This window comes from Gavialis gangeticus, unplaced genomic scaffold (genome assembly GCF_001723915.1).
Source record: "Gavialis gangeticus isolate Ggan-Ray unplaced genomic scaffold, GavGan_comp1, whole genome shotgun sequence".
NCBI classification, from domain to species: domain Eukaryota; kingdom Metazoa; phylum Chordata; order Crocodylia; family Gavialidae; genus Gavialis; species Gavialis gangeticus.
This window is the reverse complement of record NW_017729001.1, coordinates 24,720,119-24,734,661: the sequence shown is the minus strand read 5'-3', so window position 1 is coordinate 24,734,661 and position 14,543 is coordinate 24,720,119. Positions and strand designations below refer to the sequence as shown.

Here is a 14,543-nt window from a genome sequence, read left to right as displayed (position 1 = left end):
AATATATGTATATAGGTATTCAATGTATACATATATACATACATATGTGTATGTGTATGTATATGTGTGTATAAATAAATGGAGGCAGTCTTGTGTCGGTGTGCATATAATATATATATATATTATATACAAATTCAGGCAGAATCTTGCAGTGGTAGTCACAGTCTGACCCCTTCCCTAGCAATTTGTTTGGTGGGTGTGCAGATCATGACTCAAAGCCAGCGTGACTTTTCTTAAAGGCAGAATGCATTACAAGGGTTTCACACCATAAGAAACGATTTTTTTTTCCAGTCCAAATGTTTGTGTATTTTAAGTTATTTTTCACTCCAGGAACTGGCAATGCTATTATCTACCTTGTCTGTTGCAGCTAGTCTTGACAGCTAAAACGATTCAAATTAAATCAAAATGACTCAGTACCGAATTCTGTGAAAAAGCATTGAAATCCCGAAATTAGATTTTAATTTTAAATGCAGTATCACTTGAACGTGTCACGAACCACTGATTGTTTCTGACATTTTCAGAAGCAAGATAAAATCTCTCTCTCATTTCATACAACGTACCTCCATGGACTTTAGGAGAGTTATTCCTGATTTTCTGCTTTGAGAGACTGAAAGGCCTCCAGTTAGTGTGATTAGAAATGCAAAAACCAGGATGAGATAAATGTAAAAAGGGCGGCGTCACTCCATTTTTCACATTCTCGCTCTCTTGATTATCATGATCTTTGAGAAGGCAGAACATATTATAAATGGGATAATCATTTCCTGCTGCAAAGAAGTATTAGGAGGATAAATTCCTGAAGAAATGAAATAATATGGGAGTCATGTAAGAGGTGTTGTGTTATGTACATGCATTCAGCAATTTGTGGACTACATTAAATTCTGGTAAACATTTGATCAAAGCTCTTCTCATAATGACCCGTCTCCAGAATTACAATCTGAGCATAATTGTTCTGTCAGAGAGCCAGAGGCAGCGGGAATCTCATGCAGTAGATTGTCATTTTTTAAAATATATCCTAATAAGAGTAGCATATCTGTGGCTCATTCCTGTGTGTTTGTGGCTGTGTACAAGTATGCTTCCCAATTTTATGTTTTTCTACCGCATTTTCAGATTTTCAAGATTATTCTTGATTTGCATTTCTTATCCCCGGTATCCTGATCATGACTGAAGTGCTGCTTTAAGAGACTTATCTTGATAAATTAATTTTGAAAGAACAAAAGCTTAGAAAAAGTGACTGGGATAGATTATTATCTGCAAAAGTTTTCCCTGTCTGGACGTGGCAAAGAAAAATTCAAGGTTAAAAAGCAATGCTTTGCAATCATTTAAATTCTTGTTAAAATGTTCTGCATCCGCATTGGTATTTTAGGGGCGGATGCAATCTTTGACGCTGGAGCCAGAATAAGATTTTGTTCATATTATAAAATGCCTTCCTGGGAAGCGCTCCCATCTTTTTACAGATACGCATTAACTAAAATTCACAAAATCTTTGAATCAGGGACCATGTTGCAACCTGAATGTATATTATTGCTAAGCTACAGGTTGGAAGAATGAAGCACAGAAATTTGTGTTGTTTGCACAGTCGATTATAGAGGCAGCGCTAGAACAGCAGGAGCCTAGCCTGACTCTTGCTTGCTGTGAGCACTGGGCGGTAGGCCTGTGCGAAGCAGCTAGTATTCACTTTGGATTCAGTCGGGTGATTTGGGGGACAGTGGAAGGGCTGGGGGAGTGAGGAGGGGGTCAGGGGAACTGGCAGGGGTCCCCCCATGGTCCCCTCCCCTAGTACTTACCAGCTTGGAGTCAGCTGCAGCTTCCTGCTGCAGCCGTCACAGACTGTCTGAATCATCAAAGCTCTCTGAATCTTTTCCAAGCTTTGAATCAATTCAGACCTTTAAATTGGTCCGCTGATTTGATTCGGATTCGGAGATTCGGCCACTGAATCGGGCCGAATCGCCTCCGAATGGAATCACCACCCGAAGCTTCGCACAGCCCTATTGGACTCTAGAAAAATTAGTTTTTATGCAGTATATAGCAAAGCATGAAAAGTACTTCATTTGCTCTCCCGGGTAGTATCAACACTAACCTAATAGAATTTCCTTTCTAGAGACGGGGCTTATTCATTTCTCAGAAGTGCCATCATTTTAACTGAGCCCAGCATGCTAAACTTTTCATCTGTGAAGCAACGTTGCCTTGAATACATAGGTTGGTACTTAACTGCTACCCACATCATTTAGTATTCAAGATTGTAAAAACCTGCTTCTTATTCCACTGACACTTGTTCTGCAGTACAAATAGCATAAAATTTATTTAATAATCTAGAGAATGCCAATACGAGACTGCTAGTCTCTGCGTGTGTATATGACTATACGAAGAGTAACTGCTTTGCTCCATACCGTATGGAGAGCAGAGCCGTCTGCTTTGTTTAAGCTCCTGAACAACTCCTGTTGCTACAAATCAGCCGTTATAGCAGCTGACTGCCGTTCAGTACGTGACATCACATCATATAGCAGCAAGCAACATCATCTTTCTCGAAAGAACTAATACAGCAAAGTAACCTTGCACCCGCTCAGCTGTACACAACTTGCATTATTGTTGGCATTTGTTTTATTTTTTATATGGGATTTATTGTTCCACACATAATACGACTACAGTGAAAGAAGTCTATCCTATGCTGAGGGCCTCTGAAATCTCCACCCTATTAGTATTATTATTATTACTGTGCTAGTTGCGTGTGTTCACACCTACTGTCATTCATTTGCAAAGAATTTACTTTTCTATCGGCATTCAGAATTTTTTTTAAACACTCTCTTACAGGAATTCCTCAAGATTCAGACAATTTATGCCTCTTTATTTTGATATGTGGACTTAGAAGAATCAAAGATCCTCTTTATTTAGTGGATGTATTTTCAGGTAAGTACCCCCGCTGTTGAATATCCCCATGAATATCCCTGCTCTCTTAGCTGGAGACAAAATCCAAACCACTTTGACTTAGTGACCAAAATCACAGGTGTCCTGCAAAACGTTATGGTGTGCAACAATGCAGAATTAATTAGCTTAAATCACAAGACAGAACGCTCAAATCCTAGCAGTGTGAGCGACATGAAAATACAGAGTACTATCTTCAATCACATTAATCAGCTTAATCCCAGAGTGTGAGTGCCAAATGTGTAACTCTGATGAAAATCTGATCCACTTTCCAAGTTGAAGCAATACTACAAGTAGTGTTGTCTAAATTCTGCCCGTCCCAGTTACAGAGATATTCCCATGGATTTCAAGGAAGGAGGTTCCCATATCCTCCGGGGTCCCTTCCAGCCCAAATGTCTATGAAATAAGAGACCCAGCATCTGTGTGTGTTTGTCAATAATCAAATAGACATCGTTTGATAATACTCAATTTTTGTGTTGCATTTTAGAGTGGCACAGAAAAGAGCCCAATGTCCACCTGGCTATAATTGGACCTACAGTAAGTTTTAGTTGGGGGGGGGGGTTCCAATCTAAATAATTGTGTGGGCTCATGCAGGTTTACTCAACTGGGAAATTTTTTACACTGTTTTCAAATAGGCATGGAGTTAATGGTGTTTGAAATTTTACAAAGATTCAAAGCAGAGTACCAAATTACTGTAAAGACTTTTCATAAGAGGTCTTGAACTGTGGAAATCTAATGTTCTGCTATTTAAAGCTCAGTTTTTTAGTACTGGCTAGAAGAGATTCATTATGTTCTAGTTATGGTGTGCTGACTTGGAAGGGAGACTAAGAACCCACTCTCACTGAAGTCAATGGGACAGCTCTGATGTTAAAGCAAGCAGGTCCAGGTGAAAGTTATTATTTCTTTGTGCTGCAGCACTTAGGAGGCCCACTCAGCATCAATCCCAGCCCCTACAAGCTGACAGTGCAAGCACAAGAGGGTCTAAGTCTGCAAAATGAGCTCTACGGTCTAACCCGGGGTGGGCAATTATTTCGGGCAGAGGACCAATTACTGAGTTTTGGCAAGACATCAAAGGCCGCATGACAGGCAGCTGGGGCAGATAAATATTAATTTTCTAAATTTTTAGGGGCCCCACAGGCCAGATAGAATGGCCTGGTGGGCTGCATCTGGCCCCTGGGCCGCATGTTGCCCACCCCTGGATTAACCTGTACGTAACACCAGGTTAGACTCGGAGGGCATTATACACATGCTCCAGGAGCATGAGTGGGGGGAAGCTGTGCTTTAATTAGAGCGGTCCTGAGAGCTGCTTTAATTAAAGCACCTGGATCAGCTTGTGCATCAGCGTCCCCATGCTTAAAGATGGCGGCAGGGTTGCTTTAACTAAAGCTCATTCAGTGAGCTGTAGTTAAAGCTCCCCACCACCGTTTTTAAGCATAAGGATGCTGATACACAAGACACTGGAGTCTGCTGGAGCACGGTAATTACTGCGCTCTAGCAGCCACGATTCATTGAGCCTGCTCTGACATGCTGTAATTACAGCATGTCGGAGCAACCTTGCTGCTCATGTATAGGCACCCAGAGTCACTTGTCATGTGAATGATCGTTTTACCCCATTATACTTCACAGCTGAATTGGGCACAGCCAGGATTTTAAGTTGAAGGAATTTTCAGTACCAAATGGCCAGAACACAGCAAGGTAGCGAGGCAAGCAGCTGATAGTGGAAGGAAAATAAAAGTAGAAATAGCCTAATTTCTGCTTTAACTTACACTTCCAGCTCCATGGCATACTAGTTTACTCTAGCGTTAGTCTGACTGATCTTTTCTATTGGGCTTTAGATGAGGCCTGTAGACTTGCTTACATTTCCAAAAAAGCTGTAAATTAGCTCCAAGCTGTAAGTTAGTCCAAGTCATGGGCTGGCAATCTGTATCCTACGGGCTCCATTTGGGTCACTGAGATTGTATCTGCTCACAGCAAAGTCCCCCATAGCCTTCGGGACAGCTGAGGGCTCATAGGGGTGCATCCCAGTAGGTCCCCTTAGTCTTGCACCCTTTTCCCCCCAAGAGATGCTATTCAGAAGCTGAGAGCCAGTTCATAGCCTGGTGGCCGGTCACACTTGTGCAGAAGGCTGTTGCCATTTTTGCCGCATTGCAACTAGAACAAATATTCTCTCCAGTTTGAAATGTTATATTCCGTACATGCATCTGATTGGATAATGATATTCATGGATTTTGGTCTCTTAGAGCAGAAGATGCAATATTGCATTTGATCAACTTTTGGAGAAGAAAACGTCAGAACATTTGTATTTTAATATTTCCCTCATTAGTTACATCTCTTTACGTTGCCCCCCTGAATCATAACTGTATACTCTAAGAGGAGAAGCATGGAGTTTTGAATGAGGTTGTCGTACATAGTAAAGGATAGTAGTGGTCATATATGAGGGTTTTTCACTGATTGTATTTTAGAGAGCATCTGCAGGGATATGAGGGCGATACCACATGCCCACTATTCCAGGGTATACTTCACTGCAGGTGATATACAGTGCGAAGGGTCTACTGGATACTGCAGTAAAAGTATACATGGAGAGAGGGGATGGCAGGATTTGGGCTAATAGCTGCTACCTTGGTACAAAAAACTAGTATTGCTGATTTTCTGCAGGTGAGGTCATTGCTGTAGAGGCTACAGAGGCTTTGATTTAGCACAGGTCTGCTAACAGATGTAAAAAACAAAAAACAAAACCAGCACTTTACCAGAAGAGGAAGTGCATTAGTTCGACCCGGCTCTCAGCGTCCATGTAGATCAGGCACTTCAGCAAGGCTTTTTGGAGCTTTTTTCTAAAGCTGATTCAATCAGCTATTAGATAAAAGCACCAAAAAGCCAAGCCGAAGTGTGCGATCTGTTCAGATGTTGGGGGAGCCGCGTCCATCTAACATGACACCTCTTCTGGGCATGTGCTGGGCTCAAAAGTGAAGTGCTGTTTTGGGGGGTTTTTTTCCCCATGTCTGTAAGCAGCTGTGATGTTTTTCCCCTCAAGCGCTTTGCTGCCTGGGAGCCTGGAGCTCAGGACCTTGTCTTGAGAGGTTTGTCAGTTGAAGTTACCCATAAGGACGGCTTGCTACAATATTTGGTAAAATGAAATTCCAAGGAAAGATGAGGTTGGTGTCCATTTAACCAGCTGACTCATCTCAAATCCCAAGAAGTGTTTGTTAATACGTGCAAGCGTGTTGAGTTGGTCTCTGGCCTATGCCTCTGCAAGTAGTTAGTCCCGTGATAATCTTAATTCCTCCACTAAGTAATTTGTCTTGCCACCTGCACGTGCTTAAATCTGCTTATGCAAGATGGAAAGAGCAGATTTTAGGCTGCAGTCCTAACAAACACACAGATACAACTTCAGGCAGGAGTAGACCCATTAACTTTGATGGGGCTATTAACCTGTATAAAGCTCAGCGTTTTCGGGGTCGAGGCCCTGGAGATAATCTCTCAGATTTTCTCTCCATGTTTATTCTTCAGATTTACATGGATTGACAGTTTCCCTTTAGCGTAAGCACAATGGAGCCATTACCTGGCAAAATTAAAAAGCAGAATTACCACCTCCATTGTTAATAAAATTTTGTAGTCTTGTCCTGCTGTGTCCTTCTGAACCGTTGCCCCTCTCATGAATCTGGTAGACTTGCTAGGATGAAATATGCCTTCCACCAGGTTCAGTCTACTGCAGTTTCTCTTCCCTCCCGCCTCTCTTTTGTAGATGCAGAGGTGCATGCCTTTGTTTCATTCAGCTGAGATTATTTTAATGCCATTTTGGCTAGTCTGAATTCACACACAATTTGCAGTTGTCAGCTGGCACAAAACGATGCTAGGCTTCTGGCTGACACCAGGCAAAGTCTGGGAGGGGGAATGTTTAGAATGGAAAAAAAATCATCGTAGACATTTATATTGTTTTTAAAGTTTCACAGAAGTGTTCTTATATGATCCACACTTCAGGCTAAATCTGAGTTGACAGCATCCCTTGAAATGAATTATACATAGTATTGGTTAATATTAATGTGAGACTACAAGTTTTACATAGGAATTTTTCTCTTTCCGTTGATTACCGTGGCTTTGTTTAACCTTTTTGTAAAGAGCATGCAAAAAGATACCATTGGAAACTACGATTTTGTAAGTTTAGGGGGTAGGCGCTGTCACGGCCGTTACAATTCTGGTTGCTCCCTGTGCTGTCCAGATGACATTCACTGTATTTCACAGTATTTGCTGCTATTTCCAAAAGCCCCACTCCGTGTAATCATGTGATTAGGATTCAAAATTATTATTAAAATAAACAGGCTTCCAGTCCTCATGGTAAGTGAGAACATTTCGACAGCATGGCTCCCCAACCACAAAAACAAGGCAGCAGATAAAAGCACCCACTTCTTCTTTTCTTTTTCTTTTTTTTTAAAGAAAATTCAGGATTTTATAACTAGCTCTTTGACTTGCAGGGATTAGTCACACCGCCCCGCTGTGCAGAGGGGCCAGGACAAAGGCAGGCATCACATAAGCCAGTTCAAGCTTGATTTGGGGGCATTTAAATGTGAGCTGCATGGACCTTCTGTTAGGAAGGGTAAAACTCAGCCTTCTCTCATCACAGGAAGGTTTTGTGTGTCATTATTTGCAATTATCACCCCTTTGAAGTCCATCTGTAAAATAGAGACCAGACTGATGTAAAAAAAGAAAAATCAGAGCCTTACTGTTCTCTGCCTACATGCCACTTGCAGGTTTTTTTCCATGAGTTCGGTCGAGTGCAGTGCCCGAGTGTACAGCAGCACTTTGCAGAGAAAACTCAAGCCACCTCTGAGTGCACCAGCTCTCAGTTTGGAAGCAGGATAGCCACCTTGGTGCAGCACTGTACTAATTATCACTAACGATCGCTGCAAGATGAAGCAGAACAGTGCCACATGTACGTGACTACGCTGCTTCTGGTCAGGATCCAGCACTGTTTCGCTGCACAGTGCTGCTTGGCACTGTATCAATTGAGTGATTTTTTTTCTTTTAGTGACAGTTGTTTGTTAAAGAGATGCAACGTTCATCAAAAGACAAGACTTTGGTAAAACCATTGCTGGTACCACACCAGATTGTTTCTGCTCTGGATTTACACTCTCATTCCCAAGGTGAGGAAAGAAAGCTCCAGGCTACCTTAAAGCACCCTCTGTTCTGGGCCAAGCTGGGACCAGAATGAGCCATAGGCCTGACCAGAGACCGGGTGGAGAACCAGGCAGTCTTGTCCAACCTTTTTCTGTCTTCAATCTGCTCTTTCTAGCAAGTGACTGGGACAGCTCAAAGCAGCTCTTGGAGAGAGAGTCTCAGGATTCATTTTTGCATGAGATATCTGTGGTTTGGGAAGCTGATCTACTGCAGCAGCGGTTCTGATTCACAACCAGAGAGCTGCTCCAGAGCCAATCTCCCTCTGAATTATTTTCCTGTGACCCTAAAAGCTTCCAGGAAGAAAACATTTTTGATGGGAAAATAAGTAAGAGCTGAATGGGCAAATAGGAATTTTCGTCGTACTCATTTAGGTTTGGTCTTTTTAGATTTCCAAACATACCCTGTCATTGAAGTCGCTCTCACGTTTTTCTTTTTAAGTTCATTTCTTTCCACTCTGATACACCACAAGATTTGAAAGTGAAGTGGTGTGGAAGAGAAATCTGGAACAGGTATAATGCAGTGTGCATCAAAACATGCAGTTCCTCCCACAAGTGAGGATTTTAGGCATCTTAGCCGTCTCTTAATTTGCTTTGCTTTTTTTCTTGAATGAGTTTTATTACAGTAAGTAACCAGCATCCCCATATTAATGTATACAGCACATTCAGAGAGGCCAAAGAGCTGAACAAACTTTAAAAAAAACCTCTTGAAACATTTTAAAATATATTTAAACTTATTTCCACCCAGAGCAGGCTCCCCAAATTTTATTAAACCAGATTTGCTTCTGACAAAGAAAGCATCTTCGTCTGCCAAAATAAACCTCATCTCTATTTTGTATGATGTGCGATATGCTTGTGTTGATTCTTATACCCCAGGATTTCATTGAAACCCATGGAACTACTCTTGGAGTGCAGTAATATTTATTTGTGAACATCACCAGCTGCCTATTAGAAGTTAGCAGGATCCAACAGATTAATGCAGTTTTGTGGATGTGTTTACAAATCATCCCACACATCTGAGCAGACCTATTTACTCAGATGGTGTTACTTCTGTAAACAGCGTACAGGCTCAGGTACTATAATGCTGCTGATAATTTTATCTTTCGTCTCCCTCCCACACTTTATTTTTCCTTATCTCGGTGCGTCTGATTAATAATAAAGATACTTGGAATGGAAGCTAAATTTTGGCAACTCTCCCTTTTAGAAATAGGAGCTGACAGCATCTCTTTCTGAAACAGATAAGATCCTTTTGCAGAATTTCTGTTCATTATAGCCTCGTCTATTGTGGTGTAACCTCTTTTGCCACAATAAACTCTTGAAATCCCCTAGAGCTGTACCATGTAATTTTTAACCACAGACACGGAAAGTACAGAATATTGCTGTGTGTATAATGATACTATTTTTCATTGGCAACTATTTTTTCATCCGTCTGACTTCTTTCTGCAGCTGTTAAGACTATCTTCGAGCTGAATAGCAAAGAATCCAGGGATGGATTGGTCCGATCAAGTCATCTTGCCCATCTCCTTAATAATGCACTGTTGTTCCTTCTACATTTCCTAGTGTATTTTCTTTTGACATTTTAGATGAACCAAGTGGTGCTGCTTCTACCACTTAACTTAGAAAAATCATTCCACAAGCCAATAGAGAAGTCTTCCCTGTATGCAACTGACATTTTTCCTTTCTTAGTTTCACCCCAGTTCGGCTGCGTATGCCCCACAATCTTCTGCTGTACAGAATAAATCCTCTCCATCCTTGATGGTTGCATCCTTCAGTAACTCAGGCTGTTATGTCTGCTTCCCCCCAGCTGCTTAGTCCATAACTATATACTCAACTCTTAAAAATTCCTCTTGATTTAAATCATGATAAGACCAGTTGAATCAAACAAAACAACATTTCTGCATACACTTAGTTAGAGATCAAAACATATTTAAGTATGTGTGTGTATATGCATACCTAAACATATATATGTCCCCTCCCGCTCATTAATGATCCTTGCTAGGACATCTGAAATAGCATAATTCCCTTACTAAGAGGTAGAATAACCGTGGCTTAGCCATGTATTCCCTGCTTGAGAAATCATGAGACATGAGTCCAACCGTTGGCTTGCTTGGACATCTCGCTTCACCTGCTAGTGTCACTGTCTTCTTAGCTGGAAAACGGGGCAACAGCAATTTTCCAGAAGTTATAGCTGGACTGAAACTGTTGGGAGGTTCAGTTTATTAATGTTTGCAGCCATGCTGAGATTTTGAGGTAGAAAGAAGTAGACAATAATATTTTACTAAAGAGAACCTAACATCTTTTAACAAGGGGCTTTGTAAATAATTGGCTTTTTGAGTCAGTGGCCAAGTCAAACGTTAAAAAAGAAAGATGCAGCAAAACAGAAAAAAAAAATCATCTCACCAAAGTCGGATAGTTTCAGGGTGAATGGAATAGTTTGTTTGACCCAAAAACAGAAGGATTGATTTTTCAATGCCTGTAGCATGGCCAAGAAAAACCACAGGGTGGTACTACAGTATGATTGCTACTGCTTCCCATTTTTACCAACACGGAGATGAATTGTGAGACAGGATCCAAATCCATTTTCTCCCATGTTCAGATCAGGGAGTTGAGCTTGGATGTCCTACCTCTCCCAAGAGCTTCCTAACTAGTAGGCTACAAAGTCACTCTCGTACTCATCTCTGTCTCAGTGAGTATTTAAGCAGTCCGTAAGAAATGGAAGAGCATCAATAGGAGAGACTAAGAGCCATCCTGTCCACCCTAAAATGTCATACTGCACAGTCTCTTGGGAGGAAAAGAGATACATCCAGAGCCCAGGAGCCTGAGGACAGACACGAACCCAACACTCCAGTATCCTGGGCGATTGCACTAACCACTCGTGTATTAGTTCAAAGATTGAACCACAATCCTGAAGACTCCTCACCACCTTCCCTAGCACTTAATTTCCTTGGTTTTTATGAAAAGTCCCCAAACCTCAACATTTTGGAAATGCCAGAACATAAATATACTATTGTTTCTATTTAGCCAAAACTATTTGGGTCCCATTTGCTGGAGAGCTTCCTGGGCCCTGCCTTTATTAATTTATTTTTGACAAGTCATTTGATAGCCCCTCATAAAGTACCACCCAGCTCTTCTGCTTCACACAACTTCCAGCTGCTTTCTTTTCCAGCTGTTGGCCAAGCAGGCTGGAACAAGAGGGGTTGAAAGCGCAGTAGATCGATGAGAAGACAAAGAAAAGTTATAGTCAGCTGTGAAATGGAATAAGAGTCCTGAGCAGCAGGATTTTTGGTTGTAGCCATGATGGTCTAAGGACAAAGGCAGGCAAGGTGCTTTGAGTAGATGTGATCTCTTATGAACTGATGAGATGTAAAACCCTGAAAAGTTTTCCTGTAAAAAAACTATATTTTTGGGAAGGGAGGGGTTGTTTAACAGGATGTACTCAGCAGTTCCCAAAGTCTGACACATTGCGCGCCACCAATTTAAAATGACGCAACCTTAAGTCCCACCGGCAAATTTTTCAGGTCGACCTTGAGTACCACCAGCAGATTTTTGTCATATCAAGTAATTACAATAAATCTGTTAACACGTACCACTGACAGGCTGTCTGCGTACCTCTGGTGGTACCCGTACCACAGATTGGGAACTGGTGGCGACTGGTGCAAACTCCTGCTTGGCATGTTTGTAAGGAACACAAAATAAACCATCTGGCTGTGCAAGGAATCACACCATGCAAATCTCACTACATAGAAATATCCTTTTCCCCGAGATCAGTGGCTCAAACACTGTGGCCTGGTGGTTCCTCGCCATCTGAACACAGTGTTTTCTGAACCAAGCCGCTAATATTTTTGGTCAAAAAGGGTCAGTCTGCTCATTTAATGCCTACAATGAGGGACTTTAAGCAACTCGACCGACCAACCGAGTAGCTGGAAAAAAGTTCTTAGCTAGGTGACTTAATGGACTAGCGTAGCTAAGTCATACAAGCAGATGGTCGCCAATCCACTTACAGCTTACATGAACATAGGCAGCCTTTAATGCAAGCATAGATCAAGGCTCAAATTCATACCTCTGGATCTGTAGCAAGACACCCGAACCATTCTGCCACCACACCCCAGCAGAAGAGGAAAGACTAAATCACATACTCGCTTGTAAATATTGCATTGACTTTAATGGGAAGAAAGAAAAATCCCTTCAGTGCAGAATTTAGCAACAAAAGTAATATTTTAGGGGAAAGCCAAAAAAGATATTTATGAAGCAGTGGTCAGGAAGTTCAGTATAAAATGTCAGAGGAACCTGAAACTTGACAGATTGATTCAGAATACTGATCTGTTGGTCTGCTGCTAGAAGTAGCAAATGCCAAAATCTTCCTCAAACTTCCCTGCACACAACCACCATCAAAAATACCCGATGAGACAGAGTTTCATAAGGCTATTCATTATTGCATGCATGGTAGGAATTAATTTCCAAGTGTCATAAAGATTGGCATGCGCCCTGAGTGGGTTGCCCCTTTGGTTTCCTGCAGAAATTGTTCCCGTACTGAAAGGACAAAATAGCAGTTTTAAACTCAAGTCTTTAAAGTGTGTGATTGGGTTTTTTTAAATTTTTAAATATCTTGAATAAGCATTTTGTGACCTATACCGAAGAATGGTATTTATTTGACAAGCTGCCTTTGGAATAATTACGCACTATCTGTTCCTTCTAAAAGGAGAAGCACCACATGAGCAGGGAGCAAATATTAAACTATACTGTCCCCAGGTTTAAAATGCTGCATGTTGTGCAGCCTCTCATAAATCAACTTAATATATTCAATCCTCTTTAATAAAAAAAAATTTAAAAAACCCACCCTGTGCAGTCCTTTGTGCTTCTGTCTAGTTCCGATTTCCAAATACCTATTTGTTTTTTAAAAACTTATTAAAGCAACAGCCTTTAAGAGACACTCTGGAAATAAAGTCTGCTTGACTTCATTTCCTGTGTCTATAAAACCGTTTTTAATAAGCCTAGAATACTTCTGCTTTTATCTTCACACATTTTAGACTTTTATGTTTATTAGTTTTGCAAACAAATGCTTCAAACAATGCCAGTATTTTAAATCTGCTTGAATATGGCCATCAGCATGCCGAAGAGCACAGGATACAGGGTGAGGCTGGCTGGGTGTTGAGAAGCAGAAGTGGGTAGGAAGGCTCATTGCTTCCCTCTGCCGACAGCCCGGAGAGCATCAGACCCGGCACAAAGGACGGATGCAGGGTCTCTGCCACTCGGGTGCACCCAGCTCCTAGCGCCATGCTCCGATTCCTTTCAGTCCCCGGGGCAGGTTGTCTTTGCACTGCTGGATTGCCATGTGGCCCGTCAGCGCCCAGTTAATAATCATTTGCACTATGCAGTAGCCTTTGAGGAGCCATTTGAAATCCAAGGCCCATAGCAGTGAAGTTAGCGGACCAGAAGAGACAGCCCCTGTACCCAAGGACTTCCATTGTCACGAGGGGAAAGACATGATTCTCCTTGCCCCTGCTATGGAGGAGAGTTTGTGATCAGAGTGACCATCTTGCCCAAGGCAAAGAAGAAACCTGCATCTGGCTGGGAACTTGGTCTCCTTAAGGGAAAGACTGCACAGTGTGCTAGAGGTTGACTTTACAGCACATCGGCTGCTTACAATTTGAAGGAAAAAAAAAAAACCAACCCCCCCCCCCAAACAGGACTTTACTTTCAGCTCAGCATGCCCCTGTGCCACGTGCAATGCATTCCCAGAAGAGGCATCACATTAGTTTGACCCGGCTCACCCAACATCTATATAGATCAGGAGCTTCAGTGGGGCTTCTTGGTGCTTTTATCTAATACTTGCTTGAATCTAATAACGGATTGAATCAGCTATCAGATAAAAGTGCCAAAAAGCCCTGCTGAAGTGCCCGCCGGGAGCCAAGTTGACCTGATGAGTTTCTTCTTTTGGTTAAGTGCTGCTTGGGCTTTTTTTTACGTCTGTCAGTGGCCATTACTGTGACCCTGCACCCAGTACCCATGGGTATATGCTTAGTGGGTATTAAATGCCAGTTCACTCACTCCACTTTCAGCTCAGGGGAAGCTCTCCTAGTGTGCACCAAGCGTGGCTGCAAGAGGAGCTAGCACGGAGTAATAGAGCAGTTTATGTTCGCCCCCATCTTAGCTGAGTACCGCTGTCCCTGGGTAGCTATGCGTTAGCAGTCCAGGGCCTTGATCTCAAGGTCATTTCTCTCTAGAACAAAATGTCACTCTACCAAATGCAATTTTCTATGGCATGAGTTAACCCCTACTCTTAAAGAATAGCATATTTTTGCAAATGCTGACCCATGGAAGTTTGTGTTTTCCTTTAATGTGTCTATTGCACTGCTACGTGGAGACATAACTCTGTGTGTGTTTCCTTTTTAGGTTGACCCACTCTTTGTAAGCGAAGTCAAAGAAAAGCTTAAAAGGCAAGCTGTCACCGTTATG

The 14,543-nt window shown here is 41.9% G+C and overlaps 1 protein-coding gene across 2 annotated transcripts in view; it reads left to right on the top strand.

The window, feature by feature from the left end:
* GLT1D1 (glycosyltransferase 1 domain containing 1) overlaps positions 1–14,543 on the top strand; it is a 121,959-nt gene that overhangs the window by 74,783 nt on the left and 32,633 nt on the right. The window contains exons 7-9 of one of the 2 annotated variants that reach the window (XM_019507096.1): positions 2,809–2,904; positions 3,407–3,456; positions 14,481–14,524. In XM_019507096.1, the coding sequence (XP_019362641.1) occupies positions 2,809–2,904; positions 3,407–3,456; positions 14,481–14,524 (190 nt within the window). The remainder of the gene's footprint in view (positions 1–2,808; positions 2,905–3,406; positions 3,457–14,480; positions 14,525–14,543) is intronic. The other variant, XM_019507098.1, reaches the window with a different exon arrangement.